At 42.1% G+C, this 13,650-nt stretch overlaps 1 protein-coding gene across 1 annotated transcript; it reads right to left on the reverse strand.

The window, feature by feature from the left end:
- Nucleotides 1–401: 401 nt before the first annotated feature.
- LOC136518774 (chromatin modification-related protein EAF1 B-like) lies at nucleotides 402–13,376 on the reverse strand. The gene is given in 23 exon segments (XM_066512469.1): nucleotides 402–889; nucleotides 1,132–2,506; nucleotides 3,261–3,660; nucleotides 3,747–3,965; nucleotides 4,125–4,225; nucleotides 4,914–5,030; nucleotides 5,267–5,404; nucleotides 5,736–5,816; nucleotides 5,897–5,935; nucleotides 6,805–6,977; nucleotides 7,110–7,167; nucleotides 7,256–7,315; nucleotides 7,408–7,988; nucleotides 8,063–8,123; nucleotides 9,352–9,432; nucleotides 9,589–9,771; nucleotides 10,091–10,345; nucleotides 10,470–10,589; nucleotides 10,664–11,320; nucleotides 11,322–12,072; nucleotides 12,161–12,258; nucleotides 12,333–12,597; nucleotides 13,090–13,376. Coding segments are annotated over 21 exon segments (5,682 nt in total). The 5' UTR covers nucleotides 12,501–12,597; nucleotides 13,090–13,376; the 3' UTR covers nucleotides 402–889; nucleotides 1,132–1,165.
- Between the last annotated feature and the right edge of the window lie 274 nt (nucleotides 13,377–13,650).

Genomic DNA, 13,650 nt, shown 5'->3' on the forward strand with positions numbered 1-13,650 from the left:
TTTTTTTATAAAAGAAAAGATTAACACATGGGTCCCACCAAACAGTGCCTAATAACGCTGTTAAATACAGCGCCCATCCTATTTCTTTTCATCCCCTCTACCAAACACGAGACATCCTGTCCCTGCAACCAAATAGATAATAGGAACCTGTGCCGAGTCTCCGACCCAAACTAAAGGGGAGAAGACGTTGGAAAAGAGAGAGCTGAGTAAGGTCACGTAAAGGAGCTGAGTCGTTTGCAGGATTATAAACCAGCAACCGAGCGAAAGAAAAGTGCAAGAACGCACTCAACTGAATGTCAAAGGACTACATCCATTCGCTGGAGCCCTGCCTCACTTGTCGCTAGAACGAGCTGAGCGCCTGAGCCTCTAATTCTGTTTCGATTAAGAATGACAGAAGATCATCATGCAACACCTTACTTGTTATAAAAGCACTAGCACATGCAGCACTATTAATATACATACAATAGATAAAAACAATCCTGACTGACTTGCCGAATCTAGAAGCATGGACCTAATGCCAGAGATATACGAAGGGGCTGGGCCCAGTTTCTGGGTTACAAACAATCCAACCACCACCTTCATAGGCCCCGTTCGGATGGTACAATTCTGAAGGAATTTGGATGGTTTGGAGGAATTCTGGAAGAATTTGTGAGAGGAAAACACTGTTCCGGATGAAAAAAGAAGTGGATCAAGCCAGGTTTAAGGGCACGCGAACGGTTATATCTTCTACATTCTACTAGACTGCAACCTATCCCAGCTTCAGAAGGTAGGGCCCAAAATGAGACACGAACAATTAATTACCTAATCTACCTGACATTAAGGTGAGTACAGTTAGCTAGCTCCAAGTAAGATTAAGCACTGTCGTCCACAGCTTCCAAGGCACGGACACCTACCACCACCAGATCAAAACATCACAAGATTAGCAAGCAAAATCGCAAGAGTTAGTGACTCAAAATGTGCTCCTAATGGTTTCAAAAGTTTAACCTGCAGCTCCAAACCCTAAATATGCCCTCTTACTGACAAAGAACACTAGTGCTTAATGTGCAAGTGGGTGGATCGAAAAATGAAACAAACAAAAACAATGGAAATCACGTACCTGTACAGTAACTCTACAATGGAAAGAAACCTTACTATCTGAAACCGACAAACCCGAAATAATTAATGATCAGCCAGGCCCAGAATTTGGAGGAGCATATACACTGCCTTGAACAACTGGTCTCTGCTGATGCTGAGACTGCAATTGCTCTCTGGCTTGTTGGTTCCACCGGCCACCAACACCATGAGCCTGTATAGGGAAGCCACCTGAAACTTGCCTTTGCAGCATGTCTTGGCTAGATGATGGCAACAACGTTTCGTACCCAAAAGAAGTATCTTGAGGAGAGCTAAGCAGATTAGACGATGAGGTAGCTGAAGTCTGATTGAGTGATGCCTCACGCTTCTGCTGGTTCACAGATGCCAGTACAGGGCTGCACGAATCTGCACTTTGTGGCATGGATGTTGTAACCATCTGATTGTGTCGGACCTGACCAACATGCAAGTCTATCCTACAGTCAGAGTTCATTTGGTGGTTCTGTTGCCCCATTGCTCTCTCAATGCTGTTCTGTGATGGATTAATCTGCCGCTGCTGCAGTTGAGTGGTCAATGGCGATTTGGAATGATGTGGAGGTTGTTGCAAAGCTAACAGGGTCTGACTTGAAGAACCCTGCATTAAGCCTTGGTTACCAAGGTCTGCCACCTTTGGTGACTGAGGCAATGAAGTGACTAGCCTAGGTTGATTCCCAGGTTGAGGCATTGACGGTGTTGGTGCTGTATTAGCAGGGAAAAGTCCTTGGCCATGTTGCACCAGTTTTTCAGACACATGGTTCTTTGACAGAGTACAAGCAGCATTGGATGGTGTGCTGTCAATTGGAGTCTGGGGCATCATGTTTCCTCGTCCTAAGCTCTTCATAAGCTTAGCTTGTTGACTACCATGGTTCCTTTGTGACTGATTTTGTCTAGACTGCTGTTGTCCCTGTTGTTTCTTCTGCTTCTGTTGTGTAGTAGTGGCAGGTTGGTTGGGAGATGAAGAGCTATCCGGCAGATTTTGTGCCGCTTGCTGTCGCTGATGTTGTGGTTTTGAACAAGGGACTGGATTGGCAGATGAGGCTTGGTTATGCTGCAATATTTGAGTACTATTCTGCACATTGGGTACTGCACTAGCTCCAGAAAGATCACTATGCTGTTGAGGTGCCATATGTTGTTGCATTTGTCTTTCTTTAGCCAAGTGCACAGCATATGCCTGCTGTTGTGAGCTTGAATTAGTTCCCTGGATCTGAGAATGGTGTGGATTCCCAAACATGTGTAACGACTGTGACATCTGATGTGGCCGTTGGGGTTGCTGAACAGGTGAAGAACTCAACAATGATGGATTCATGCTGCTAAACTGGACAGTGGCTTGGCCACTTCCCTGTGAAACTGGCATGTCGAACTCTGACATCTGCCTATGCTCTTCCATACCCTGACCAGGCTACAAGAAAATTTACTATCAGCAACGGCACCAAATTTTCATTAAAGACTGCTTCTCTATAGGCGTAGTTATTAAAAGCTTGATGCAAGAGTTGAACCACCATTGAATTCAACTTGTACAACAGACAAGTAATCCCTCCATAGCTATGATGGCATTTCAGAGTGTGTGAAGATTTTTTTTTCCAGTTTCGGCAGGTAATACAAACAAAAGTATAAAGAACATCAATCAAATGAAACAGCCAATAAACAAAATCTCAAACAGAGAAATGAAACAGCAATCCAATAACAAAAGAAGGGCAGTAAATTGCTAGAAAAAACATATGCTCCCTCCGTTCCAAATTGTAAGTTATTTTGGCTTTTCTAGATTCATAGATTTTGCTACACACCTAAATATACACTATGTCTAGATATATAGTAAAAGCTATGTATCTGAAAAAGTCGGAACGACTTACGATTTGGAATGGAGGGAGTAGCTTGTAAACCACTATTTTGGATTAGCAATGGATACTTTACTATCTTATTAGCAACAAACTTTTTCCTTGAAAATACTAGAAAGGCCTATACGCCTTTTTTTGTTTACATAAGTACAGCTAGTTGACTTTGTGCAGTAATAAATAGCAAGACACACTCAAGCTGAGCATAAAACAGCGAAGTGTGGCGGAGATGGTGAAGATAGTGGTTAAAAGTATCACCATTCAGCAGTTTCAGGCATTTGAGGCAATTTATAAGCATATGAAATGTAAATAGCAACTCACACGAAATGTTTGCATAGGATCACGTGGCCTCGAGATTGAATTGCCAGGACCAGATATGGCTCCAGGATGGACACTTACTGCACTGAGCACACCTTGCCCACTGTTGGGCAACAGATTTCCAGACGGAACTGCATTTAGCATTGCTGGTGAACTAATCCTTGGAAAGCCTGCCCTGGCACCAGGCATACCTCGATTTAGTCCTGCCACCATTCCCATACGAGGGGCAGAAGGCATCATACGGGCACCTGCACCACAATCAACCCCGGAAGGAATAGTTCCAGGAGCAGAAACTCCAGGCTGATGAAGATTTCTGCCATTGACCATCTGATTATATTGAATCTTTGGTTGTTCGTCACCCTGTAAAGAGGTAGGTCTGGGAACACCATATTTCTGAGCATCCCTATACCAGAAATGGCATGGAGAACAACATTATATACGAACTCTACAACATAGTCCATTTAACACCTCTAGGTATAGATCATTTACCTAGGACTATTCAATGTTGAAGGTGATGGTGAATTGCTGCCCAAAACCATAGCAGGAGAAACTGGTAACCTGGAATTCAGATTTGAAGTAGGAGTAGAAGGACCAACAGAACCCTGATGGTTCGGCAGTGTTATCCCATTTGTATGAGAACCTGGGTACACACTGCCAGGTGTAATTGAATCAAGATTTGGACTTGTTACATCACAGAGATCAAGGGGCCTGTTTAAGTTTAGACAAAAAATATAAAGACGATGTTTAGATGCTGGTTAATGGGTCTGGAGTTGTAACAGAAACTATATAGCACATAAAGGTGACATATTTCAGATATGTCCACAGAAATGAAATTCAAAGCCATAGTTCAAGTTGGCAATTACATACGTCAAAGTGCCCCCAGAAATTTTGTTCAGACATGCTTGTGAAAGTGCGATAACATGGGAACCATGTGGCTGCATGATTGGCTTGAGCTCCTGGCGATTGCCCTTCATGAAAAGAAAAGACAAGGCATAACCATAAGAGATAGTATCAATACAGTTAAAATTGTTTGCAGCAGGATGTCAAAAATACATCATTCTCAAAGGTGATTGCAACTAATGAGAGAGAACCTAACCCAGAGAAACGATCCATCACCACACCACATTACCAAATAGAGTATCAGAAAAAGGAGAAGACTGAAGCTGTAACTGAAAACTTCTCTCCCATTTTGCCTATCCAAACTCTTTCTTGAAGTTTGCATTTATTTTTCTTGTGCCCCACGCGGGCACATGTAAAACTGTGTTTCATCGCTATGGCAAGCTGAAATCCCTATTGATTCTATGTACTGGCAACTGGCAATAAACCTTATTATCCTTCAATAAAGCGGGGTAGAAACCAGTTGCAGTTCTGTTACTGGAGCCAAAAGCTAGTAGTTTTATGGAAGAGTCATCAGAAATTGTAGTTCCTTGTTACAATGTCACATAAGTTCTAATTTTGCGAAATTAACTGTGTTAGGAACTCCCATACTGAAACACCAAGTTACAACGACATGCATAGCTTCTATAACAAGTACTCAATTTCACCCAAAAAAAATCCTAAACTTCTGCAAGTGAGCTATAATAAAAACAAATGTGCAGCAGAATTTACCAATCCTCCATTATAAACATAATCAGAAAGATAAGAGAAAATAATAACCTGTCTATGTCTGGCATGCCCTTGTTGCATGAGTACTATAATTTTTTCAAAATGTGCCTTAAGATTCTCTTCGTCAAATGGTCCTTGAAGTCGCTCAAATAATTGCCTTGCGCTGCCCTGGTGAACATATAAATACCAATGTCAAGAATTTTAAGAGACTCAAGAGTCTGTAATGCACACCTCCAAATAAGTCTGAGATTACAATGGTGTTAATAAAAGCAGACTCGATTTTTAAGGAAAGTATGGCAGGACCTAAAAATGAAAGGTTGAATGTTACATCTGTGTGAGTTGCACCCCACATACATGACAGACAGTAAAGAGTACCCACAAAACAAGGTGGTCGGAGAACATGCCTTTGGAATGCCCGGCAATGTATTATGGTAATGCTGAGATGAACCGGAGTCATCTGCACTGTCACCACAATCACCAGAGCTTCTATCCACAAGAACCTTGTGGCGCTCCTTGCACTCTTTAGGCTGCCTATGTACACACTGCAGAGAGAAATAAAACACAAAAAAAAACCGAAGATTCAATTTGGTGAATAAGACAAATGGTGACCAAATTATTATGATAAAAAAATAATGCCACAGGAAACATTAGAGAATATATGGGAAAAAGTAGCAACTTAGCTACTGCAAACAAGGCACACATATAAGTACATAACAGAAACAAACATACTAAGTGCTATTAACTGGGCTACAACCAGAAAACATGTAGAACGTAGGTCTTGTAAGTAAAAAGATGAGCATATTGCATGTCTAAGTGACATGACAAAGCATGTTACATAGCAAAAGGTCCATTTATCGCAGAAAAAAAAAATACCTTGAACTGCACGATGCTGTTGATTGCATCACTAACTAGTTCCCAGTTTTCACCCATATCATGGACAAGGACAACAAGTGCCTGAAATATTTAAGATATTTAGCCATCACCACAAATCACAGTCAAGAATAAATATATAATAACTTCAAGCACAAAAGAACCTGATCCTCGAAGCTTGACCATCCACCAGAAGATGTCATCTGCCAAAAGCACAAAACATTTTGATAAGCATACTAGCAAATTATGGGAAAGATTACCCTCTCCTATCATGCAATGATACACAATTTGCCGACTTGTGAAAAAAAATATGGGAAAGAAGATTCTACTTGTAAAGCATGTGGTGTCCAAACAATATGATGCTTGAATGTACACAATACAAGTGAAACCTTAACAGAAACAATTCTAATGATTCTGATGCAATAATCCAACCACGCGCCCACAATAAAAAAAACAAAATAAAAGGGAGAAAAAGAAGGGTTAGAAAGAATGTGTCACAAATTCATCTACCAACACTTCAGCTGATTAGATTACACTATGAAATGCACTGAGTAGCATCAATCTGGTGCTCCCCATTAAATAAATGGAAAACCAAAGAGCATAGAAAACAAAATTTCACTTGAGACCACAGAAGAGGGGTTAGAAACAGCTTGCAATAATTCAACCAATTCTTAGCTATAAAAGTTAAGATGAGGCAGCAGCAAAATTTTCTGAGCACGCAGTCTTTCTTACCCTAGTCTATCCACAAGTTTCATCAGCAATCCATTTCTAAATCTTCCTAGTTTCCCCATTATACAACTATAACTGCATGAGCCTGACTAGGCCAGTCAAGTACACGCATTGACAAAAGTTGCTTACTGCTCTATACCAGTAGTAGGACCACAGAACCTAGCAAATGGACTATATATATAATTCCTACCATTATGTTGGCACATAGGGATCAAATAAAGAGGAAACACAGTTGACAAAAGGTTCAATCCAGTATACGTGACATCTGGCATGGTTACAAACTACAAAGGTAATGACCAACAAAGAGAGAAGCTTATGACTCTAATCTAAGGAATGCTAATACCTTTAGTGCTTTGCATTTTCTCCCACGATCCCTATTAGCAATGAACTTTATAAATCTAGCAGGATTTGCCATGTTGCTCATCTGTGACGCAACAGGAGAAGCTTCTTGTGAAATATCTATCCCTTGCTTCCCCATTTTAAGCTTCTTAGAAGCATGTTGACCACCATATGCAACTATGGATAAAATCAAAACACAAAATGGTCAGAGCCATTTGTCATCTCCCAAATAATATCAAGAGCATGTAGCTAGTCCATGTATGGCGTAGGTGAAACATGCACTATATATAAAAATGAGGATGAAGCTACCACTGTTTCCATTTGAATCATATTGGTGGACATCTGCTCTCTTCTTGAGATATTCCTTCTAACAGAAATTTTGAAGGAAAAAAAGTTAGGGCTAACAGCCAATATATCATCATTAATATCAACCGGGGGAGGGGGGGAGATTGAACCTGCTCATATTTATTAACCAAGTCAACTTGCATTCTTGGATCATAAGTACGGCCCTGCAACTTTAGGAGAATAAATTTGCATCAAGGAAACATTGGAAATACCAGCAGTCAGTCAGTAACAGGGGAGCGCCAATGAAGCTTGAGAAATTAACCTTTATGGAAGTTGGAACATATGAATGGGCTGCATTTTGAGCAATTTTGTATCCTGAGTTCTTCATCTTTTTCTTCTTGATGGCTTTAGTGCACATTTCGCCAGCATCATAAGGCAGTTGTCTATCAGAATCAACTGTAGATTCAAAATCTGTGTTCCTCCATGCCAAAGACCCTCCATGCAACGAACTTTGATCCTCTTGGTAGGAGTTTGTGTCACCACTTGAAACATCTGTCTTACTTGTGACTTGGGGTGGTCCACTAGCACCAGCATGAAACGGGCTTACAACTCGTTGCCTGGCAGCTGTGCGGGTGCGCTTCGGAGGAATTGCAAGGAAAGAAGTAGGTCTTTTGCCATTCGATAACAATGGTTGGTTCCTTGACTTGCTTTCCATGCATGGTTCATAAGGCACATAGGTACCAATTTCATATGGCCTTGCAATGCTAATCCTTTGAGGCATTACGTGTTTCTTCTTGTGTACCATATTCGATAGGAAACCATCATATGCTTTAGGAGAAAGATAAGTACACGTCTCACCTTCATCCTCCTCATATGCATTCTCCTGGGGCAAATCTGAACAAACTGTGTAGAAGTTAGAACAGATATGAATTAAGTGCATAACAACATATAACATATTAGGTACTGATACATTTTACCTGCAACAGAATCACACACAGATGCTTCATAGTCATCGTTGAGCTCAGCATTGCCAGCTTCCTGAAATTAGTAACTAGTAAATACGTTTTACAAAAGAAATGCTAAATGGTGAATATAGATACGAAAAGTAAAACAGTGCTCCAGTGCTGTTGAAGGTGCTAACTACTACTCCGTCCAAATATGATCAGCGCACTTGTTTGCATCACCAAGACCAAGAAGTAAAAAAACATAGGTCAAGGGGAGTCAGCGTGGTTGCTTGTAAGGGACTGGTTCAAAAAGGGGGAGAGACCTCTCTTTGACTTCTTCGTAAAGTAAGGGCCCACCAAACCCTGGAAAGCAGGCAGGAACTTCCCACGCACTCGCTTCTTTGGTGGCCGCAGACTTATCTGCACTGTTACAGACCAAGGAGAGGGGCACACGACCCGTGCAGCACCAGGGCTCGAACCCAGGCAGGGAGCGCCGCACCTGGGTGCCCTACCACCGCGCTATCAGCGCGTCTGCGACCAAGGAGAAGTAAAACTCCCACAGCGATCCATTTATTCCGCATCGATTTAGCCGATGCTTTGTTGCATGCATGCATGCAGATTGAATGTGTTGTGCGAAGGAGAAGGGCAGCAGCTGATTAGCCACACATTAACTCCGCATGCAAGACAAAGGGGTGCTAGCGTCGTAACCTAGAAAAGGAAGCATGTGCGACAGCAACAAACCATTACATGCAGTTCATTTTTGGAATCTATTTTTTGGTAACACGCATATCAAAGCTGGACTTAGGAAGTAAAAAGTAGATAGTACATGAAGAAAATGTCTAAAAATGAAGTCGCTAATAGATAAAAAGATGGTGGTTTTGTTGGGTCAGGTCATGGTATGATGTACAAGGCGTGTTTGTTTCCAGTATGAGAGAGAGAGAGTGTTGTGTGTGTATGTGTCATGGGTGTGTTGTAAATTATTTATCTCCTCCTTAATGCAATGATACGCAGCTCTGCGTATTCAAGGGAAAAAAAAGAAATGCCTAAAAAACAAAGAGGTAAATTTGGCCAGAAATCTTCCATACAGTGCACAAAAAGCAGCTCAGATTATTTTGCTTATAGAACAGCAGGAAAATTGAAAATCTTTAAGTAACTAAAGTAAGCTAAACTGCCTTAACTCCTTTGCTAGGTGTTTACACATAAACTTGCCAGTCCACCTTGTGGTTCAACAATTTAACAGAAGTCCCATAAGGGAAGCTAAAGGGAGGAACCAAACTGTGATCACTAAAGTCTTGGGAAGTGTACATAACGCTTCTCTGTACCTTGTGATACACGAAAAGAGATTCCAGAGACTCCCTGTATGCCAGCACTGCCCCAGGTGCTACTGTATAGAAGAGACTTTCCTGAAAATTGAGAAAATATCAGAATACGATTCCATAGCTATTTGTGCATGTCCCCAGCTGGCAAACCAGAGGACCTGTTTCCATGAGTGCTCATCAGGGTAAATAATGAAAGTTAAGGAAATCAATCATAAAACACAAAATGTTTCGATGATTTACTTCTGAGAGATGATCAGACACTTTCAAGATTCCAAAGTCATTCAGCCTGTCAGGAGTTGGTGGGGCTTCAGGCAACACATGAAAATCAGCTGTTCTACTGTTATATTCAAGAAATCGAACTGCGTAATCATGAATCTGTGACCGTTGCTGGCTGGATTCTTTGGCTTCCAGTGAGTTGTGACCCTATACAGATACATGGAGATTACAACAATAAATCAAATGGTAAAAAAATAGTGTGTACCAGTTAAACTGGCAGGGCTAAAAAGTAAAAAAAAAAGGCGTACCCAGTGCAGAGAGCTCCCGCTCTGTGCAGAGGGCTAAAAAGTAACTGATGAGTAATTCGATCCTCCACTTTCTACTAAACCGAAATACCGAAACCGAAGTGACAAAACCTTTCAATACATTGGCATTCAAAATTTGAATATATGTGACGGAATGAACACAATTACAAAATAACCCATGAGAAAAGGTTATTCTAGAGTACTTTCATACTTCTACTCACCTGTTCTTTTCCAGATTTGATTCCAGAAGGATCTGTCTCCTCCAGCATAGTTGAATTGTGTTGCATCATTTTAGCTGTCCTGTCAGCAGTCTGTAAAGCCTCAGCTGAACGCCAGAAACTCATGATAGCCTTTGCAATGATTTTTATAACAGCTTTCTGCTTTTTCAGAATGCTTGCTTCTTCAAACTTGGCACAACCATCAGATGCAATCCAATGGCACACCTGAGCTGCAGCCACATTTTTCCAAAGTCGTTCCTATTTTACAGAGACAACGTATCAAAGAAACAAAGTAAGACTATGCACATTAGCCAAGGGTAGTAATTAGATTAACATATTTACAAGTGTGACGAAGAAATATGGAGATAACTTGCGAAAGTACCTGCATGAAATCATTAGCCATCCATGCCATCTCCTCAAGAACAAAATCCCAGTGGCTCTTTCTCCTCTTCTCTAAAGCAATGTTACAGGGAGATCGTTGATCAGCCTTTTTAATATTTACCTGAGCAAAGTTATTCTTTCAGAAACAAGAACATGCCAGAGAAGGAGAAATATATATATATAAACAAACTATACCCCTATAACACGAGCGTTTTTAAGAATAGAATCTTCATAAGCCTTCTTTTCCATCTTATTCAAGTTCTCCTCAGATTTTTTAATCTCACTCTCCACATTAGATTCATCATTTTTTGGTGAAGACAAGGCATCAGGCAACTTAATGCCTACAGAAATAGGATGTGCAGAGTTTGAATTCCCAACATAGCTATTTTTCCTAACCAAAACTGGACTTTCCTCAATGTTCATGCTGCGGCCAGAAGACAAGCACTCTGTGTCTTTCTGTGCAACTATTGCACTGTTACAAACTTCCATTTCATCTTTCACATGAGGAATATTACTGGCTTCAGGTTGTACAAGATCGGAACTTTCCTTCAAAGAAGTAGGCCTACTGAAATCTACGGATATGCCACTTCCTTTGAGAACCATGTTAGAATGTCTACTATTATCTAGGTCTTCATGAGAATCAATCTTCCCTGCAACAAGATTGATGTCCCCATCTGCATGCTCATCAATAATATTCACGGTGCCTTCGCAAGATGGGCCCACTACATCTTTGTGTGAAATAGAAGCTTCTACAACACAAGCAGGAACTGTCCTGTTGTTATCAAGTTCCCCTTCATGGATATGGGCCATACATTCATCCAGGTGTCCATCATCAGCCTTTTCGTCGACAGCAGCATGACTCTTTCTCATCATATGTAGATGCACTAGAATAGCATGGCCTTATAACAACTTTTAAATTGGTATCAGGGGTTTCTGCAGATGCAACTTCAGCAGCAATCTCATCACACCCAACAAGGAGATGGTCATGATTTGCGTCATTTGATGACAAATCTTTAGCTTTGCTATTATTGCCAGCTTCGTTTACTTCGTCATTCACAACACATTCACTTTCAAGAATGGTTTGAATCCCATCCAGCTCCATTGCTGCCTGGTAATCAGAAGATGTATTCTTTGGTGCATTGTCATGGTTAGATCCAGACTGTTTTACACTAGAAACGGACAATACACCATCATCACCTGCATTGTTTTTTTGTGCTACAACCTTATCATCTTTTGGCTCATAGACTTTAGCAGAGATCGTAGAAGATCTAATAGATGTGACATTCCCACTCTCCCTACTTGGCTTTGACCTATTGCGCCGAACATATGCCTGGCTTTTGACACCAAGGCGTGACAAACCAGAAGCAGCAGGCTTTTTCACATTTTTGTGACCATCACTGGGCAATGACTGCTTGGGTTGGGCTGCATTTAATCTTTTGGTTCCTCTTTTTACAACCTTTTCTTCAGCAATGTCGTTGTTACCTCCACCCAAAAGCATAAGATTGTCTGCTGTGTTGATTTCGCGGCACAGTGAACCTCCTGGTTTGTCGGTACTCTCGACTGAATCTCCAAGAGGTGATGCAGAAAAACTACGTTTAGCGTCACTGCAAATGAAGGCAAACAAATGGCTCCTAAGTGACATTATGATTTTGATAACTGCAATGAAATGATACATCAGGAAGCAACCATTACCTTATCACAGTTTGTGCTTCTATTTGATTTGTGAGAGAAGCGGAGTGTACACTGACTGTTTCTAGATGTACAAAATTGAAATCCAATGGGTTGCCTCCCTGCAATAAATAGAAGTAAGTAGGTACAGTGAAGGCAGAAATATAATCTAAGAGATAACATGACGCGGGCATACTTTCTCTAGAAATTCCAACTCTCTCCTACGCTCGTCGCGAACATCAGACTCCTGCCTGAGCTCCTCCTGAGCTTTCTCAATGGCCATACTGCGTGGTGAAGATTTGGTGCCGACACCAACACCATAATCCATAATTCCACCCATTGAGCACGGCTCCGCATTCACCATTGAAGAAAAGCAGAAGCATGCATCGCCTGCACGTCCCGAAAGCGGCAGTTCATTCTGACGGCAGCAGCAAACAGATGTATCCTTCCAGCGCGAACCACTGAAAGCAAAATCCGAAAGAAACAACACAAAAGACAGGCATAAACAAAGGACGAGAAGAAAAGGTTACACAACAACATTTTAATTAATGGTAATATAAGGCGCATTCAAAAGCCTGCGTTCTGACAGTACACCTGAGCGAGGAAAAGGGAGTGCTGCTTGCAATAGGCCATTGCCAATTTGGCATAGGGCAGCATCACAATGCATGTATGGAGGTTACATACACTACATTTAGGCATGTGGTTATCATCATGCAAGCGCACTTATCCACAGCTGACTGATGGAGCATCCCATGGACACCAACGAGACTAAAAATGAAGCAGGGGTCATCACCTCCAGCCTAGGCCAGAGCTTCCCCTGACAGGAGTGGCTCAGTCAGTGGGCACGCTCCAGCCTCGTATAACCATTGCCCACACAACCCAACAACGCTTCAGGCGACCCTGGGGCGCCGAATTGGGCCTAAAAACGGCGTGTGAAGGAGGATGACACGTACCTCGAGTAATCACCGGCGCACGGACCTAGGGTTAGGGTTTGGGCAGAGGAGGGCGGGCAGCCACGGAGGGGGTGCAGACGGGTCGCGGGGGCACTGGGGAAGTCTGCCGGAGGATTGTGCAGAGGAGGAGGCCCGCGAGGCGGCCGCCAGAGGTGGCCGTGGCGCCGGTGGGGTGGGGCGGGGCGTGGAGGCGGGAAGGAGCGCGAGGAGAGGGAAGCAGTTCAGGCCCTGTGCCTGTGCCTGTGCCTGTGCCTGTGCCCGAGGGGTCCGCGCCGCTGTCCGCTCGCCCTCGCCTCGTCTCGCGCGCGGCGCGGTCCGACCCGATCGCTCTTGTGTCGGCCTTCTCTCGCGACAGTTGCTACAGCTAAGTTTTTTTTTTAAAAAAAAAACACTCTTCTTTGTTCCTGAACAATAACTTTTCTATAATTGGAGTAAGTTAAACTTTTTGTGTTTAACTAAAGTTATAGAAAAAACATAAATATTTATGACACTAAATAAATACATTATAAAAAATACTATTTATGATACTAACTTAATGCCATAAAATTTTGGCACTTTTTT

Source organism: Miscanthus floridulus, chromosome 17 (genome assembly GCF_019320115.1).
Source record: "Miscanthus floridulus cultivar M001 chromosome 17, ASM1932011v1, whole genome shotgun sequence".
Lineage (NCBI taxonomy): Eukaryota > Viridiplantae > Streptophyta > Magnoliopsida > Poales > Poaceae > Miscanthus > Miscanthus floridulus.